General features: G+C 44.9%; 1 protein-coding gene across 2 annotated transcripts in view; it reads right to left on the minus strand.

The window, feature by feature from the left end:
• The window catches only part of PPP1R13B (protein phosphatase 1 regulatory subunit 13B), a 90,802-nt gene that overhangs the window by 54,728 nt on the left and 17,841 nt on the right, over nucleotides 1–18,233 (minus strand). For both annotated transcript variants that reach the window (XM_066608135.1, XM_066608134.1), the window contains exon 2: nucleotides 5,612–5,759. In XM_066608135.1, the coding sequence (XP_066464232.1) occupies nucleotides 5,612–5,759 (148 nt within the window). The remainder of the gene's footprint in view (nucleotides 1–5,611; nucleotides 5,760–18,233) is intronic.

Below are 18,233 nucleotides of genomic sequence, written 5' to 3' on the forward strand. Positions count from 1 at the left end.
TCGCTAGGTGCATCAATGAGCCTTGAGCTCCCATGACCCTTCCTTGGTCCATGTTTGGTAGATACTAACTACTGCATACTATGACAACCGTACAAGATCTGCCATTTTTGGAGATGTTCTGACCTAGTCATCTACCCATCACAATTTGGCCCCTGTCCAAGTCGGTGAAGGTCCTTACACTTCCGCATTTTCCCTGCTTCTAAACACATCAACTTTACATATCTGTCCATGGTTTTAATTTTATAGTTGCATTAATGTATAGTTTTAACATTTCGGGTAGAGATGAGTATCAGTATTTTCAGAGGAACCTGCATACATCTGTCTGTTGTAGACAGAGGCTTGTTTCATCTACTTCTATGCTTAGCCTTCTGATGATGTGAAACATCAAGAATGTTTCATTAATCCACTTGTAGCACAGAACATATAGGAGATAGTGCAGGATGGACGATCAAAGGGCTTCTATTCCTTTTGCTGGTACCGAGTGGTGCAAGTATGAAGGAGAAGACAGACCGAAGACAGGAACGTCTCCTGGGTAAGTTTGCCGCATTAATAATAATTTTTAAAAAACGGAGTCCACTGTAAACTAAATATCTTTGGTGACCTTGACTGTCTCCGCTTATCGCAAACATTAACAGCTGTCTGGGCGAGATGAGCAACAGAGCCGCAAATGATTATATTTATTAGGCTCAAAATCCATTACCAAAATGAGTCATCAGGACGAGAAAGAGGGGGAAGACAAGTGGACAAAAATACATGAGTCAACCCGGCTGCGTTTCTGATTTCATAAAGGTTCTGTCAGGAAGCAGCTCGCGCACTCGGAAGCGACGGCCGCGCTAATGCATTTCAGCAGCAAACATCTGGAAGCTGGAGCCTGCAGCACTGACAAACTTTAAAAAGCATTAAATGCCTCCAGAGGAGGGGGAAGACGAGGGGCCGCACGGTGCCGAGCCCATCCAATCCTGTTAGATGAAGTGTCCCTTATTTTACATGCAGCAGAGCAGGAATTAGTACATGTTATTCATCCAAATTGTTATTTGGAACAGAAAAATTATTCAGCGGTGATTAACGGAGCAGAAAACAGCAGACGATCCCAAATAGGACAAATCTACAATGTATTCAACAAGACGACTCCAGTCAAAGTCACTATATAAAAGTGTAACTTCTAGTTCTTTACTTATATTATACAGCTCATTAGTTAAAGTTATAACATTACTAATTTAGTTAATGTAGGTTTTTACATCTAAAATTCTCTTTGCAATCTACAACTCCCGGCTGGATCAGCGCCTGGCTGCAGGGTCTCACAGCGCCCACCTGCTGGTTCAGCGCCTGGCTGCAGGGTCTCACAGCGCCCACCTGCTGGTTCAGCGCCTGGCGGCAGGGTCTCACAGCGCCCACCTGCTGGTTCAGCGCCTGGCTGCAGGGTCTCACAGCGCCCACCTGCTGGTTCAGCGCCTGGCTGCAGGGTCTCACAGCGCCCACCTGCTGGTTCAGCGCCCAGCTGCAGGGTCTCACAGCGCCCACCTGCTGGTTCAGCGCCCGGCTGCAGGGTCTCACAGCGCCCACCTGCTGGTTCAGCGCCCGGCTGCAGGGTCTCACAGCGCCCACCTGCTGGTTCAGCGCCTGGCTGCAGGGTCTCACAGCGCCCACCTGCTGGTTCAGCGCCTGGCTGCAGGGTCTCACAGCGCCCACCTGCTGGTTCAGCGCCTGGCTGCAGGGTCTCACAGCGCCCACCTGCTGGTTCAGCGCCTGGCTGCAGGGTCTCACAGCGCCCACTCGCTGGCTCAGCGCCTGGCTGCAGGGTCTCCTAGCGCCCACCTGCTGGTTCAGCGCCTGGCTGCAGGGTCTCACACCACCCACCTGCTGGTTCAGCGCCTGGCTGCAGGGTCTCACAGCGCCCACCTGCTGATTCAGCGCCTGGCTGCAGGGTCTCACAGCGCCCACCTGCTGGTTCAGTCTCTTGTTGCAGCGTCTCACAGCGCCCACCTGCTGGTTCAGTGGCCATGGGCATAGGGTAAAATGCCGCGAAGGTCGCCGCAGAGTTTACCGGTGTTTGTGATGCTGGCCCTGCTGGCAGATACCGCTTGTGCATGGATCAACAAAAGTCCATTTACTAACATTGACTCCATTCACCGTGTATCATATGGCCGGGCACAAAACACTGCGTTCTAAATTGCTGCATTTTACCGCAAGTTCGAGTGGCATTTTTCAATGCATTGTACAGTGTTTTTTTAATGCACTCCATCATTGTGATGGGTAATGCAGAGTGTTAAAAAGCACTAAAACGTGCAAAAATAGAGCAGATAGCGCTAGAAAAATCGGTGTTTCTAATGCAGGTTTGCGAAGCGCCATTGAATATCAATGGAAATATTGTACTGTGATTAGTGCAGCGTTTGAAACCTCGCGCTAACCTGTGCGAGAGCGGCCTAAGGGTGTATTTACACGTTGCGGTTAACTGCAGGTTAAGGCCACTCACACATGTGCTTTTACCTGCGATTTCCACGGCGTTTTGAACGTGGTACAACACTCCCATTGATCTCAACGGGGCCTTGCAGGCCTGTGCTTGAACGTGCCAATTTTAGAGCACTATCTGCTCTATTTTGTCGATTTTTCGTGCTTTTTAATGCGCCTTATCACCCATTACAATTATGGGGTGCATTAAAAACTGCTATCGAACGCCATAACAACGCTGCATTTTACTGATGTTAAAAAACACATCACACGAAAACCGCAAGTTTGTGCGTTGCGATGAAAAGGAGGCTCCACAGGGAAACATGGGAGATTTATTTAAAAATCGCACTCTGCAGAATAATAGAACATGCCGCAATTTTTATAAATTTTTTTTTTCAACGTCGCAAGAGTAAAAACACCGCATATGTAAAAGAAACTATTTAAAGTCATTGGTTTCCCAATTCTGCTTCTTTACTCACTCTTGCATTGCAGGATTTTATCACCCGTGTTAAACCACCCTACAGTCCAATGCATATGGGCGGATTTTTGCTGCGGAATCCACGGCAAGCATCTGTCCACGGATTCCGCAGCAATGTCCATCCATAGCGTACAATGTAAAATGATTCTTCCACGCACACGAGCAGAAATTGCTTGCGATTTCCACTTGGGGAGGAAAAAATAAAATAAAATAATAATCGCAGCATGCTCTATTTTCGTGCGGGACTCGCACAGACGGCTTCCATTGCAGTATATGTGAACAGGATTTGTTTTGATCACATTCACTTTAATAGTTAACATTCTATTGCTGAAAACCCGCAGTGTTCCCCCATGTGTGAAGGCACACTTATATTGGTTCAGGGTCTAGCTGCAAGACATCTCTGTTTCTAATTTCTAATGCTTTGGAAGGAACCTCACATCAGCCTGCTGGATCATTATCTGGCTGCAGTAACATGCCCCGCTGGCAAGGTGCCAGGCTGCAGAATCTCACATGCCCATGCTGGTGCACAGTCTGGCTACAGGGCCTCACATCTCGCTGCTACTTTAGGGTCTGGTTGCAGAACTTCACAATTAATAGGGTATAAAAAATGCAGCGGACAACCCCGTTAAGAAGAAAAAGACAGATTTTCAGTTTTAGAAATTCTGCAGCATGGGGACACAATGATGTGTATGGCTGAGCAAAAAATATATTAAAGTCTTTAAAGGGCCTGCGAAAGCCACAGTGTACTTACTGTAGGTTTTATCATCAGTGTACTTACTGTATGTTTTATCATCATTCATTATCATCAGGAAGTTGTTCAGACTGTCTGAGAACCCTGCACAATGCCCTCAGTAACCCTTCGCAGTCCTAAACTAGCTCCATTGTGCTGCATGAATCCAGCACACACAACAGATATCTACAGGAAACCTGTTCCATCACTCCTCGGTGATACTGCTTTTTCATTAACAATGATGTATCAGCAGATCTTAAATTATCTCATCTCATTTCTGCTTGTCAATCACATTCAGGCTTCCAGTCTGCTTTTCCGTTTAACTAATTGCCCTTTTAAAGTTCACTGTAAGTATTTTAATCCATCATGGATGACGAAACTGAAAACAAGAAGATGTAGCAGTCTTGGAGATATGTTATCTCGAGTCTTGCATAGCACTATTTCACAATAAATTGTGCAAATCCCAGCTTTTTATAGAAAAGATCGCTCGGCTGAATAGCCATGTTGTGTCTGTGAAATACATGGAGAGCACACAGAGCCATTATGGTCTATTCACATTGGTTCCAGTGTCCATCAGAGGTGTACGTTAGGAAGATTTGCTGACAAGTATCTTCAAAGTCCCTGCATGGGTATACAATGGCATATAGTTCCCATAGGCTCATACGGCTAAAAAGTCTACATGGATGGAGGACTAGACCCAACAAAAACATCGGCACTGCTCATAGATGTCCAGGCTAGTCCCAGATGGATTCCAGCATGAAGGATTTTATAAAATACGTTTACGTGTTATGAGCCTGGACTGGAGTCTTCCTCAGACATAAGGAAGGAAGACCCCAATCCAGGGTCATAATGCATAGCTGTATTTTAAGTTCTTCATAGTGGAATCCATCTTGGACTTTTCATGACACCTGTTAAAGCGCCAACATTTTTGCTGGTCCATCTAAATAGTCTGACTGGAGAGAAGCCCAGGGAAATGCGGTTCTCTCAGTAACTAGAGGATTGCAGCTCCAGCTTCCTGTTTGCTCCCAATAGACTAGCATTGATCTGGGATGAAACGCTAATGCTGGGTTCGGGTTCACACGGGGCGCATTTGCCGCGGAAATTCCGTCCACACAGGACGGCAAATCCGCTGCGGCTAAGCCGGCAGAAGCCGCTGCTGCGGCGCAGATTTGCCAGCCGCAGCATTTTTTTTTTCCCCACTGCGGCCGCACTCTCCTCTATAGGAGTGCCGACCGCAGCGGAAAAGCGAGCGGCCGGGCCGCTGCAAAGCCGCCGCGGGTTTTGCAGCGGCGGTTCTCCCGGCGGAAATCTCGCAGTTTGTCGCTGTGGCCAAACCGTGAGATTTCCGCCCTGTGAGAACCCAGCCTAAGGCTACCTGTCCACGGGCGTTGCAATATCCCGCGGCAGATCTCCACCACGGGAGCCGCCACCGGAGAACAGGAGCCAGCTGACAGATCTCCGCGGTGAGCCTGAGTGATTTCCTTCAGCAGCCCATGTCTAAAAATGTATCCTGCATGCTATACTTTGTTTTAGGAGATGCATCCGTATGGAATAGTGCAACAGAATGGGCTATTGTATACAGCTGAGAAAAACGTGCACCGTCACACCAGGCCAACGAAGCCCAAGGACTCTCTTTTGGCCTCTGGTGAATGGAGGCTATGGATAAGATTGCTGTATGTGCCAATCCCAGAAATCAAGGGTCAGATGTCAAACTAAGCAATTGTATAGCATCGCTCTTAACCATGCACTGTGCAGGGAACTGCAACCCAGCTGCATCTGTAGGGCTGTGTTGTAGCTGCATCCATACTGGATAAATGGGACTGTCACTGTGCGGAGAAAATCTAAAGCACTTATTCAATAAGAATATGCCACACTTCGTATAAGGAAAAAATCCCTTTAAGTTTATTATGATTTATATCAATTACATATTGGACAAATGATATGAGATGACCTACCGTTCCCACGCCACACTTCTGCCAGGTGGCATGCGCCTTCTCCGGGCTCCTTGCAGAACTCCACGACATCTCGGCATGTTGTCTCAGGAGTTATTGGGACTTCAGTTAATATTTGTTCATTGTTGCTAAGAAACACTGTTAAGATAGTCTGAAAGAGAAGGAGACAAAGCGCTGGTTACATTGGTCTGCCGTCAGGCTTGTCTATGGGTGGACAACAATGCTTGGTGCCAAAATGACAAAGGGCCATAAAACCAGGTAAGGAACAATTCATCAGCTGTCAGCATCACCTGCTTCCCCACAATGCTCTGCTCATTGGCTTATTATGAACTTCCCAACTGTCTATCGAGGACTTTATATATACTAAAGGGAATGTAGTGCCCAAAATGCAATTCCCTATGACCGTACTAGGGTAAAAATTGTGGCATGTTCTGTCGGCTTTTTTTGCCTTTTTATGTATCTAGGTTTCCATATAAAGTCATCATTTGTTTGGTTTGGGTGAAAAAAGGCACAACAATGCACTTTACAAAGCAGACACACATTTGCCCTATCGCTGAGTTTTTTTGCCCGCCCAAAACCGCAAACGCCCATGTGGAGGCACCCTACGGATCTATTCACAAGTCACAGCAATACGGTGGACTTTGCTGTGACATATTAATAGACTGGAAAAGTTAGTTAAGGCACACAGGATGCAAGTTAAGTATGCAAATATAAAAACGACTACATGCATAATGATAATGTGCGGATATAACCCGAGTACCGACATCCACCATGAGTTTATTTTCCTGTCTGACTGTGCAAACACAATTTTGGATTCAAAAACTAGGTCAATGGAAAGGACGATTGCTCACATGTCAAACAGAACAAAGCCCTTCTTATTTACATTTAGTTTCTATTTAACACCCTTCCCTAAAAGTGGCGGGATATATGGCATTGCTACACCTATGTGATAAAATCTTCTTACTTCTCTACACCTGTCTGCCGATTGAAAATGGTAATTTTTTACATGCGTGCCGTTTCTTACAAAACATATCTATATTATTAACGTGAAATCCACCCCCCAAAAGAGGGAAAAATAACTGAATTATTGTGCAGTTTGTTGATAATTTGCACTTTTTTCTTCCAAACAGTATTTGTCTGACACATTAAATATATCACTCAGTGTTTTTCCCAGACTTGGGTTTTCTCTGATGGAATGGGGGGGGAATAAAAAAAAAAAAAAAAAGGATTAGAACATCGCTTAAGACTGTTCATATCGGTAATGGGGCTTCGTCATGCACCTGTATCACGAATTCGGTCACATTGATGAAAAAAATAGCAAAATAAGCACTGCGTTTCCTGGCAAAATAAGGGACCACATTATAAGTCAGTGGGATGACTGGTAACTGATGTGCAATCAATATAGCAGAATACCGTGGCTTGGGATATGAAAGTAACCCACAAAGCAGATGTGAACAGAGCCCAACAACTTTTTTTCCCAAAAATACATATCCCCCCCCCCCCACTGTAAAAAATATATATAAAAGAAACAATGTAAATAATAAAAGTAAACAAAGTCACACACTGAGAATCCAATAGTGTGAAATCAGGAAATCTTCCTACTTCTCATTCACAGAAAGCATAGAGGAGCTTCCTAGATGCATGGCTTACTTCTATATGATATATCCATATTTTACCTTGACATATGGGAGAAGAGACTAAATATACACAAATAAACAAGCGCAGTAAACGTCCGCAAACAGTCAAAACAAACAGATGTATTGTCAGACAAACGACGCCAATCACACGATTATCCATCAATCTCTCTCGATGGGATATTACAGGAACTTAGATAAATCCTAACCATTCTATTCATTGTTTCTGAGTTTTAGGCACTTGTATATGTCACCCAGTTTTCCCAGAGGCCGGAATGGTAGATATGCCTCATCACACATGCCTTGCATTGCTTATTGCCTGGCAGAGCTGCCATTCAGGATCCTATGGGGAAAAAAAATGTTGACAAATCCCCTATGGAAGCGTTGGCTGTCCGTCACCGAGGATTCCTAGATACGGATGCAACAGACGGACATGAAGACGTGTAAATCTTGTGAGTGAATTAGTAATGGCTTGCCAAGGTGGAGTAGACTTGCTGCATGTACAGATATTCTAGAAACTCAGCTTTGCTACATCTGTATAACGAAGAATCATCCGGTGTTCCTGTGACTCTACCTCCTTTTTCAGGATCGCCTTGTCCTTCTTCTTATGAGAAGCTTTAGCTCCAGTCTTTTCCCGTGGCAGCGGCTTGTCCTTCGGTTTATTTATGAGGCTTTGAAGGATCATGGTGAACAGGTTCTTCATGTGGAAGTCCACGGATAAAGGGGATCATTTAGGGGAAAGCAATGATAAGACCTGTGCAGGCAGCAGGCGGGCTGGCAGACTGCTGCTGGGATCCAGAGGACGGTTGTGGCTATGAGCGCTGATAAGCAGCACTGAGGACACAAAGCAGGCCATAGATGTGACAGCTCGATGATATGGTGGATTACGTTTCACCTAATTAGGCAAACAAGCGCAAGGAGAGATCTGTTGTACAACCCACAACCCTGCCTGCGAGTACACAAGGGGCAAAAGTCAGCCAAGACCAGAAGTGCTACTTCCTAGTAGGCAAGGAAGATAGGACACTATAAGCAGGACCCTCATCTTAAAGGGCTGGTATGATTACTTGGGCCGGCGAGGTGCTAATGTTAACAATGAACACATTGGATTACACAAAAGTCAATACTTTTGTGCCTCAACTCTGCCCGATGCCTGTGAATGGGAACAGTGATTGCAATACCAACCCAGGTTATTGCAAAGCCTATACAGCTCTCTGCTTCCAGTTCCGGAAACAGCGACAGTGGGCACCCGAAGAGTGACAGTGAGTAGTGGCAGACACCCACCGATTAACTATTGATGCTCTGTAGGAAAAGTCATTAATAGTTCAGACGTGAACTCCATTAAGCTGTCTAGACCTGAACAAACCCTTAGCTGTGGGAAGTATTGGGTCTGTACAGGTTTTCCGCCTCTGTTTCTATTAACTACAAGTAGCAGATACTTCGAATATGGTAACAAATTGAAACTCAAACTATATTGTTAAGCTACAGAACTTTTCTTTAAGGTTTAATCACAAGGTGCCGTGAAATTGCATTTTTAATTTTTTTTGCAAAAACATTTGTGAAAATTGCAGCAAAAGAAAACTTGATTTGCCAGCACTATGTGAATATACCTTTACACAAGGTTTAAGTTGGCAGATAAGTGAACGATCTAACTTAAAAGGGGTTGTCCAGGACTTTGTGTATCTGTCATCAATAGAGGAAATCCAGAGATAGCACATGAACAAAAATACACCAATCTGAAAAAGGCCTAAACGGGTTTTCCCCACCCAAAGCATTTATCAGCTATCCACAGGATAGGTGATTAATCTAGGATCGCTCTGGGACAGACAGCTGGGATGCCCAGGGATCACAAGTAAAAAGTCGCCCAAGTGACTGGAACGGTGGTACGCATGCATAACCTCCACTCCATTCATTTCTATGGAATGATAGCCAAGTGCTCAGCTATCCATACAGACAGTAAATGGAGAGGTGGTCACACAAGTACACCTCCGCTTCCTTCACTAGCAGAACTTGGGGTGTTCCATTCGCGTGACCCCTGGAGGCTCCAGTGAACATACATTGAAAGCCTAAGGTCACCTTCACATCTGCGGTGGGGGTTCCGTTTCCCTGCTCCGTTTGGAATCCCCTGGTCGAAAGGGTCCATCTTATAACGAAAGTCCACAGTGCCAAACGGATCCCATTGACTATAATGGCGTCCGTTCGGTTTCCACTCAGCTGCCCAGCATTCTCTCGGAAGAAAAAGCGCTGCATGCAACACTAATTCTTCCAGTATTTTGTGCCGGATCTGTGAAGGAACCTGAACCGAAAGTTCCAGCGCAGACATGAAAGCAGCCTAACCTTCAGATAAGAGGTCAAAAAATATATATAAATTATTGTGGGAAACCCCTTAAATAAAATAAAGGCAGCAGATTTGGTATTCGGGAAATCTTACATTCTTGATCCTCTCATTTTGCACAGTTGAGTGCTAGAAACATGTACCAGACTATCAGAATTTCTGATTCTAGATTAATGGAGTGCCATTGTAAAGCATATGCTTAGCATTTGACAGAACTGGAATCTGGTAGTGGTCTTCTCCATGAGGTGGTCTTCTGGAGAGCTTTCACTATTATTAGTAGTATAATATCCAAAAACTACAAATGGGAACAGGCTGAACTAGTTGTAGATCTGCAATACTGGCTGCAAAATCTCGTATGCTTCCGCCTCTGCATCCGACAGCATTACTACACGGGACAATAATGCGATGAGACAGCTTCGGGAAGGAAGAAGGGAGGAGCGCGGCATTGTCCTAACAAAACATTCAGGCTTTGTGTGTAGGATCCATACAATAATATCCTGCTGTAACGTGCTGAACCAGGCGGATTGAGGGACCATGTGTTACACTGGAGATTGTTCATTAGGCAAATATTACGCCCTCGCTTTTTGAATGGGCCCAAAAATATGGCAGTTAGCAGTAAATGAACGCTAACTTTTTAAACAACTTATGTTTATATGATAGGCAGTGTGATAATTAGTAGAACTGCTAATTACTTTACTTACTTATCTACTGAAAAATACCTCTTAAGTGCTGCCCCCATTCTCCCTAGCTTGCTGTCCACTCTACTCACGATTGACTGTAGGACAACTGAGCTGGTTATAAGTCATCCTGCTCATTGAACTGTATGCAGAGAGGACAGGGAGAGAAAGACGCACACAAACACTGATTCTGAAGCTCATGCTGAGATATTTGTTGCTGCGTATACATATGTACACTGCAAAATTTTGCCATTACCGCATACTTCATGAAGGTGTGTGCGATTTTATATATTATGCTGTATATCTAAATCTCCGATTCTCCATCCTCCCAGAATGCTGCTGCTGTGCTCTTTAGACTGTGCACAGAGAACTGCGGAGAGCTATATAAATAGAGAGCAGAATCTCTGCAGTTCTCTGTGCACAGTCTAAAGAACACAACACATAGCACAGCAGCAGCTCCTCCCACCAACTCTTTCAGTATAAACAGGCATTTTTGAATGACAGCCTGCACACATTGAATATGGCGGCCATAAAAGTTTTCTCCAGCGCACTTTGCCTCCATTCAATTAATGCCTATTGCTCCTGTATGATACCACAGGAGTGATAATTGTTAGGACAGCTGTCAGGTGCTTAACCACCTCTAAAATCCCTATAGGACAGCACTAGAGAACATTTGACAATGCAAAGGTCTACATACCAGATGGTACAAAACTACATACCTGAGGCAATCCATCTATCAGCCATTATCAACTGCCCGTTCTAGCTGTACTAAATGACACCCATTCAAATGAACCGATGACCCATGTAAATCATGGTTACTTTGTGGCTCTCCAAGTGGCTCCTCACCATGGTTTATAGACAGGTTTGCTTAAGAGGAGACACCTCTCAATGAGTAAATTCAGACAGGTCTGTTTTTACTGCAAATGTGCTGCAGATTGAGTTGTGCACTCACTATATACACTGCAAAGGCGCCTGGTATTTCAAATATGCAAAATACTCGGGGCAAACCAACGTGGGGGTCTTTTTTTTGTTGCATAAGTCCTACGGCATAAGGACAACCATATTAGGAGAATTAGTCCATATTGGCTGTTACAGTCATTCAAGCTAGCTAAATGTACAAGGACACCTGGTGAAACCATCTGAAAACGTTCTTTCATCCAATAGTGCGATGAAAATTTTAAGCAAGGCCGACTTGTTTCCAGGTGAGGAAGGTTTCTTATCCGTTTAGCTTTCCAATGAAATCCGGAAAAGTTATGCATGAAACTTGGAAAAGTAGGATCATTAGAAAAGGAAGTGTAAGAGTAAGGCCGATAACTGAAGGACAATCTATCGATCATAATTTATAGATTAGGACACAATCAGCTTATTTGATGGGACGTAAAGGAAAAGGCTAGTTTTCGGGTTTTTTAAAGTTCTTCTTCCCCACTCTCCTGTATCTGCTTTTCATTTTGCAAGGCTGTAAAAAACAAGAGGGCTGCCACTACTAGAGGACAGACAATTATGACCGCAGAGACACTTACCATCTTCTCTATACAGACATAACAACACGAAGCGTCTGCACAATGGTTTAGGACATGTACAGTAATCCCCAAGTGATCCTCAGGAATGCTCTGGCTTCAGTAGACCAATGTCCTGCACAACATGTTTTCTTGCCGGTGCTGAAAAGTCAATGGCAAGGATGCAGAATTCTTCCACCTCAACACATGATAACACTCAGGAGTAAACATTCAAGGCATGAGAGGCAGGAGTGTGGGGTGCAGGAAAGACCAGCTATGGTCCTATTTAAACACAACATGCAGGGAGCGCTGTTACAAGTGAGAAGATCTGTGAAAATAAGGAGAATGGAACAATTCCTCTGGAGCGCCACCTATTGGATGGCAGCAGTCCTTCAAATCAATGGCTGACCCTTTATATAGGTCTGTACAGCAATGAGTGGGAATTGAAAACCAAGCCAGAATCAATTCCCAGTCATTGCGCTACAGACCTGTATAAAGGGCCAGGCGCTGATTTGAAGGAATGCCGCCATCCAATAGGTGGAGCTGCAGAGGTATTGTTCCATCCTCCTTATTTGCATATTACCCAGGGGAACATGAATGGTCTTATAAGTCTCCTCACTGCCCTTCTTGGTCCTTTCGAAAAGGAGTGATGTTACCCCTCCCGACCCAAGATTGGTGAAGTGTCACGTGTACGGGGATGTTGAGTATTGAGGGATGTTGTAAGACAGATTTGACAGCAAAGAGAAATGCTGGTATACAGTATGCTTCAAGTAAAAGAGAAGGAGAATGGAACCTCCGGAGAAATCAACAACAGATCGGTGGTTAGAAATGGATACTCATACCACATATCCCCAAATATAAGACCTAGCCTGATCAGGGTCCTCCTGCTGCTGTCCAGAGCTCTGCCATGCATCCTGCAGTCCTTGTTCCCCCACGGAGGGTCACCTCCTGGTTACGGGATTCAATAATCATACCTCCAGGAAGCGATGGCTCTGATTGGTTGAGCAGCACTCGAGAACCAATCATCGAGCGCTGCATTGATTGGCTGAGCAGCGGTCAAAGAACCAATCACAGCCAACGTGCTGCGGAGGCGGGATTTATGAATTGGCCAATGTCATGGCTCAGCGCGTCGGAGCTTTGGAGAGCAGCGGAAGGGACCTGGACCGAGCCTGCTAGGTAAGTATAAGACATCGCCTGTAAATAAGACCTAGCGCCTCTTTCGGTCAAAAATTAATATAAGAACTGGTCTTACTTTCTGTGAAACACAGTACTTCTGAGAGGGAAGGAGAGCAAGGAAATCAAGGAAAATCCTGTCTCAACCGTCCAAAAATCCAGGACGGTCTTCAGTTATACACATCATTTTCTTACATGTAAGAGTGAAGAGAACAGAAGTACTAGCTGTGTTCAGAACTCTGGAAAGCTGATGACAACTTCTATGGCAGCAGTGTTTTAGTCAATCAGATTTTCCAGAGGAAGAGTTAGGGGTGATTTTTTGCTAATTTTTATTCTAGCTGGAATAGCTCATTAGAGAGGTTTCCTTAGTTTTAGACATCCATCAATTAGCTAGAGCAGAACCAAAAGAAGGGTTCGTCTTTCCCTGGAGGACCCAGCACCAGCGTGCCTTTTAAAGACAGCATACTGATTTTGTTGGGCATGATGTACTACTTATTTCCCCTGTGGAGGCGCTGCAGGGAAACTGAGCACTGAATCAAGTAGACCCCTCTGTACGCGTTCTGCCAGATATTTTCTGCATCCAACCTTGGGCATATCTACATAAAAGGACAAGAAGGAGCATGACACTACTCCATGGAAAGGATCAGGAAGTATGAGAAGCAGGACTGCAGAATACTAACGTTCTCCACATCATAGGAGTCTTGGACAAGTAGAATAGGCTGGACAAAGACTAACCTGAACTGCCGGTAACCCCAATCTAAGTTGTATCTAGTGTAAGGCTATGTTCACATGGGGTAATTTGCTGCGGACGGTCCACAATGCAAAATTCACATCAAAATCTGCACCATTTGGTGTGGATTTCGACATTGAATTTGGTGCCGAATTTAAAGAGGGGGAATCTGAATATCTCCTTCACATTGCTGCTACTGTAAATGCTGCAGCTATTCTGTACAGAGGGCAGAGACGCCCTTAGGCCGCTATCACACATGCATTTTAATGCACTTTTGCGCTGCATTTTCAAACACATTCTACAGCGTGTTTAACGCACCCCATTATTGTGATGGGTGATTAGGTGCGTTAAAAAAAGCTAAAAAGCACTAAAATAAAGCAGACATCGCTAAAAAAAAATCTCGGGGTTAGAAACGCTGCGTTTAAACGCTAGCCTGCGAGGCCCCATTGAAATCAATAGGAGCACTTTACAGCACTAGGCCTCATGTCCACGGGCAAAATAGGATTTAGAATCCGCAGCGGATCACCCGCATGCGGATCTGCATCCCATAGGGATGCATTGACCACCCGCGGGTAGATAAATACCCGCGAATGGTCAATAAAAGGGAATTTAAAAAAAATGGAGCATGAAAAAATCTGGACCATGCTCCATTTTCATGCGGGTCTCCTGCGGGGATGGCTCCCGCGGGCTTCTATTGAAGCCTATGGAAGCCGTCCGGATCCGCGGGAGACCAAAATCAGAATATACTCACCTGCTCCGGATCTTCCCTTCGTCGCGGCTTCATCTTCTCTCTGTCGCAGCCGTATCTTTTTTCTTCAGGCCGGCGCATGCGCGCGGCACGCAACCGACGTGCTGTGCACATCGGCCGGGCCGAAGAAAGAAGATCTGGCCACAATGGAGAGAAGATGAAGCCGCGACGAAGGGAAGACCTGGAGCGGGCGAGAGGTGAGTTTATTCTTCTCTTCAGCGCTCATGTCTGCGGGGCAGGAGGGACCCGCTACGGATTCTCCATGGAGAATCCGTAGCAGGTCTGATTTTCCCCATGGACATGAGGCCTTAGTGCTGCGTTTAAAACACTGCGCTAAACTCTGCAAATATGCGGACTGTGTAAGAGTAGTTTTGTGCCTTTAATGCACTATCCATACCATCTGCACATTACAGTAACCTAGCTGAAGACAGATTGCCGGTTTAAAATAGAAATAAAAATAAGGCAAAAGATGGGAAATTAATGAATTCAGCAGAAAAAAGTGCAATTTTCTGGTTGCGGTAACTGGAATAATAGAGTCTCTGCTAAAACGGGCTTGTCACAAAAACCCAGAAAGAGCGATTTCATTACTTTATTTTAGATAATACCAGATAAAAATAAAATATGAGCAGTCCGCCAATCATTTCAATAATGACTGAGATGGGAAAATCTATTCATTTCACAAGTCGTCAACAAATCCGAAGCTCTGCCAGGCTCGATTCAAATGTAATTGACAGTTTGTTTTTGTTTTTTTTTCATTTTTTTTAATGTCTTCTTAATGAAATGCAGAAGTGAATTTTATCTTAAATAAAAATGTAATAAAATATAAGAAAAATCAAAACATGAAAAAAATTAAAATTCTGAGATCTATGAAATAGCAAATGCATACCGTGCCATGCGTATGAACTCGGACTCCTGATTGGCTGAAATCGGCACACGTGGCGGGGCGCAGCTACGCGATGACGCATACAAGGGGGCGGAGCCAGAACGCCGCTGCTGCCGGACCGAGCCGAAGGGAAAAGACCCATCTGCGCAAGCCCGTCTAATCGGGCGATTAGACGCTGAAATTAGACGGCACCATGGCGACGGGGACGCCAGCAACGGAGCAGGTAAGTGAATAACTTACCTATGGCTCTTATTTAATGCACGATGTATATTACAAAGTGCATTAATATGGCCATACAGAAGTGTATAACCCCACTTGCTATCGCGAGACAACCCCTTTAATGTCTTCTTAATGAAATGCAGAAGTGAATTTTATCTTAAATAAAAATGTAATAAAATATAAGAAAAATCAAAACATGAAAAAAATTAAAATTCTGAGATCTATGAAATAGCAAGTGCATACCGTGCCATGCGTATGAACCCGGCTTAATAGTGCCAATTCCAGAGCAGCAGCTCAAGAGCATTATAACAGGAATTATTATTAGAACCTTTAGCTGTACTTCTAATGCTAATTCAATTAGCGGTATGTACACAGGGATTTATCCCGGTCTATAATGTGTAGAGCCGCATATGGCATCATATATGGGAGATGAACAGGCAAATCTGTGGAACTGTATCAATGACGAGTGATAACGATCAAAGACTTCATGCTGCACATAAAAGATCTGCATCAGACGAATCAGAAGCAAATCTGAATATGACCTTAGGAGTAAAGTCTATAGTGGTTTTGACCAGAAAACCTCTTTAGGGTATGGTTACACATAGCTGAAAAGCTGTGGATTTTCCACAGCTGAAAATTCTGAGGCAAATTCGGCAACATTTCCGCATCCAAAACAGTTAAAATCCACAATATCAGTGCGGATTTTGACTCAAAATGAGCTGCACATCCACAGCTGATTTCAGAAGATACCACGCTCCCACCTCAACTCTGAAGTCTTTGCTTTCTTCACCTGGCACGAGGCAGCCTCTATTGAGCGCAGAAGTGACCTGATGCACTGCACTCACTAGTGGTCGCCGTGTGCCTGGGGGAAGGAAGCACTGAAAATGCGAAGACTTCAGAGATGAAGAGGAGGTGAAGAGAGTATTGTTGTATCTTGACGCCACCAAGATGATGGGTGGAGACGGGCTGAGGAGAAGGGAACACCCAAACCTTCTCATTGGCAGCTGTATACACACCCTCAGCAATCTAGGAAGCTTGAAATTGGCTGCATACAAACACCTTCAGGCTTCAAAGAGGGAGGGAGCTCCAGTCGCCGCCATTCAGGGCTCCCAGTGTCACCCCAGCTCCCACTGTAACTCCCCCTCCTGGCGCTGATAGCCACAGCCTGGCTCCTGCTGATAGCTGCACGCCGGCTCCCGATGTCACCTGGCTCCCACTGTAACAGCCACTCTTCCTGGCGCTGATCAATGCAGCCTGGCTCCCAGTGTCACCCCAGCTCCCGCTGATAGCCGCACGCCACCTTCCTTCTCCTGGCGCTGATAGTCGCAGCTCCCCAGCTCCTGCTGTTACCCATACTGCCGCTGCTAGGCGAAGGCTGCCTCTGGCTAGCATAGCCGCCGATTCCCAAGCAGCGCCAGAGCAACTGAATGGCGGCGACAGGAGCTCCCTCCCTCAGTGAAGCCTGAAGGCATGTGTATGCAGCCCATTACAAGCTTGCAACAACCTAGGGGCAGATCGCTGAGGGTGTGTATGCAGATGCCAATGAGAAGCTCTGAACGTTCCCTTCTCCTCAGTCCATCTCCACCCATAAGCCTGGTGGCGTCAAGATACAATAATACTGGAGAACAATATGTTCTAAAATCAGATGCAGATGCACAGCTGATCTCAAGTCAACTCGAGTAACTGGTCGGAAATTCTACATATTTTCGTTACATGTGAACATACCTTTAAGGGTGGTTTCATGCCGGCGATAAAATTATCGCACAATGCAAGAGTGAGTAAAAAACGCAGAGCTATGAAACCAATGATTTTCAATGGTTTCCTTCACATTTGCAATGTGAGAAAAAAAAAAGTCACGGCATGCCCCATCTTTCCACGATTTGTGACTTTTTTTATTGCCCATGTTTACCTATGGAGCTTCCCTTTTATCACATTGCAAAGCATGAACTTGCGATTTTTGGGTGATGCATTAACATTAGGAAGTCCTACAGACTTTCGTGGTTTAAAAAAAAAAAAAATAAAGGGCCTAGAAAAATCGCAAGTGGCAGCGATGTTTTTGCAAGAGAAAGCAGCGATGAGGCTCAAAAATAGCCGGAACAAAGTCGCGATTTTGCCGCAATTTACAAACTGAGATATTGCGATCGTCCGCATGAAACTACCCTAAAGGTAAATCACTGATTTACTGCAGATTTCACCAGTTCAATTTGACTTCATTTGAAAGGGTGAAATCTGCACCAAAATCCACAGCAAATCAGCTATATTTGAACACACCTTAAAGCGGATTCAACAACCTGCAAGTTTTGGTAAATGGCTTTATACCCCTATAAAATAATTATGGACTATTTCGTCTTATAACTAGAGATGAGCGAGCATGCTCGTCCAAGCATTAGCATGCTCGATGTAGTCGTTACTCGAGCCGAGCACCACGCGGTGCTTGAGAAAATCTTGACCCTCTCCTCCCCACCTGTTTTCAATGAAGCCGTGGCTGCTGCCGGCGGCTCCATTGAAAACAATGGTCTGCCGACACCCTAATTGTTTTTCATGGAAGCGCTTTACATACAAGCCCTTCACTGAAAAACAATAATTTTTAGTGTAAAAAAAATAAAATAAAAAAAAAAAAACTTACCCTCCGCCGCTGCAGTGTCCCCCGCAGGGACGAAGAACACATCTGCCGCATGCGGCAGATGTTTTCTTCATCCCCGCTAGTAAAAAGAATTCCCTAAAAAAACCCTT

Source organism: Eleutherodactylus coqui, chromosome 6 (assembly GCF_035609145.1).
Source record: "Eleutherodactylus coqui strain aEleCoq1 chromosome 6, aEleCoq1.hap1, whole genome shotgun sequence".
Lineage (NCBI taxonomy): Eukaryota > Metazoa > Chordata > Amphibia > Anura > Eleutherodactylidae > Eleutherodactylus > Eleutherodactylus coqui.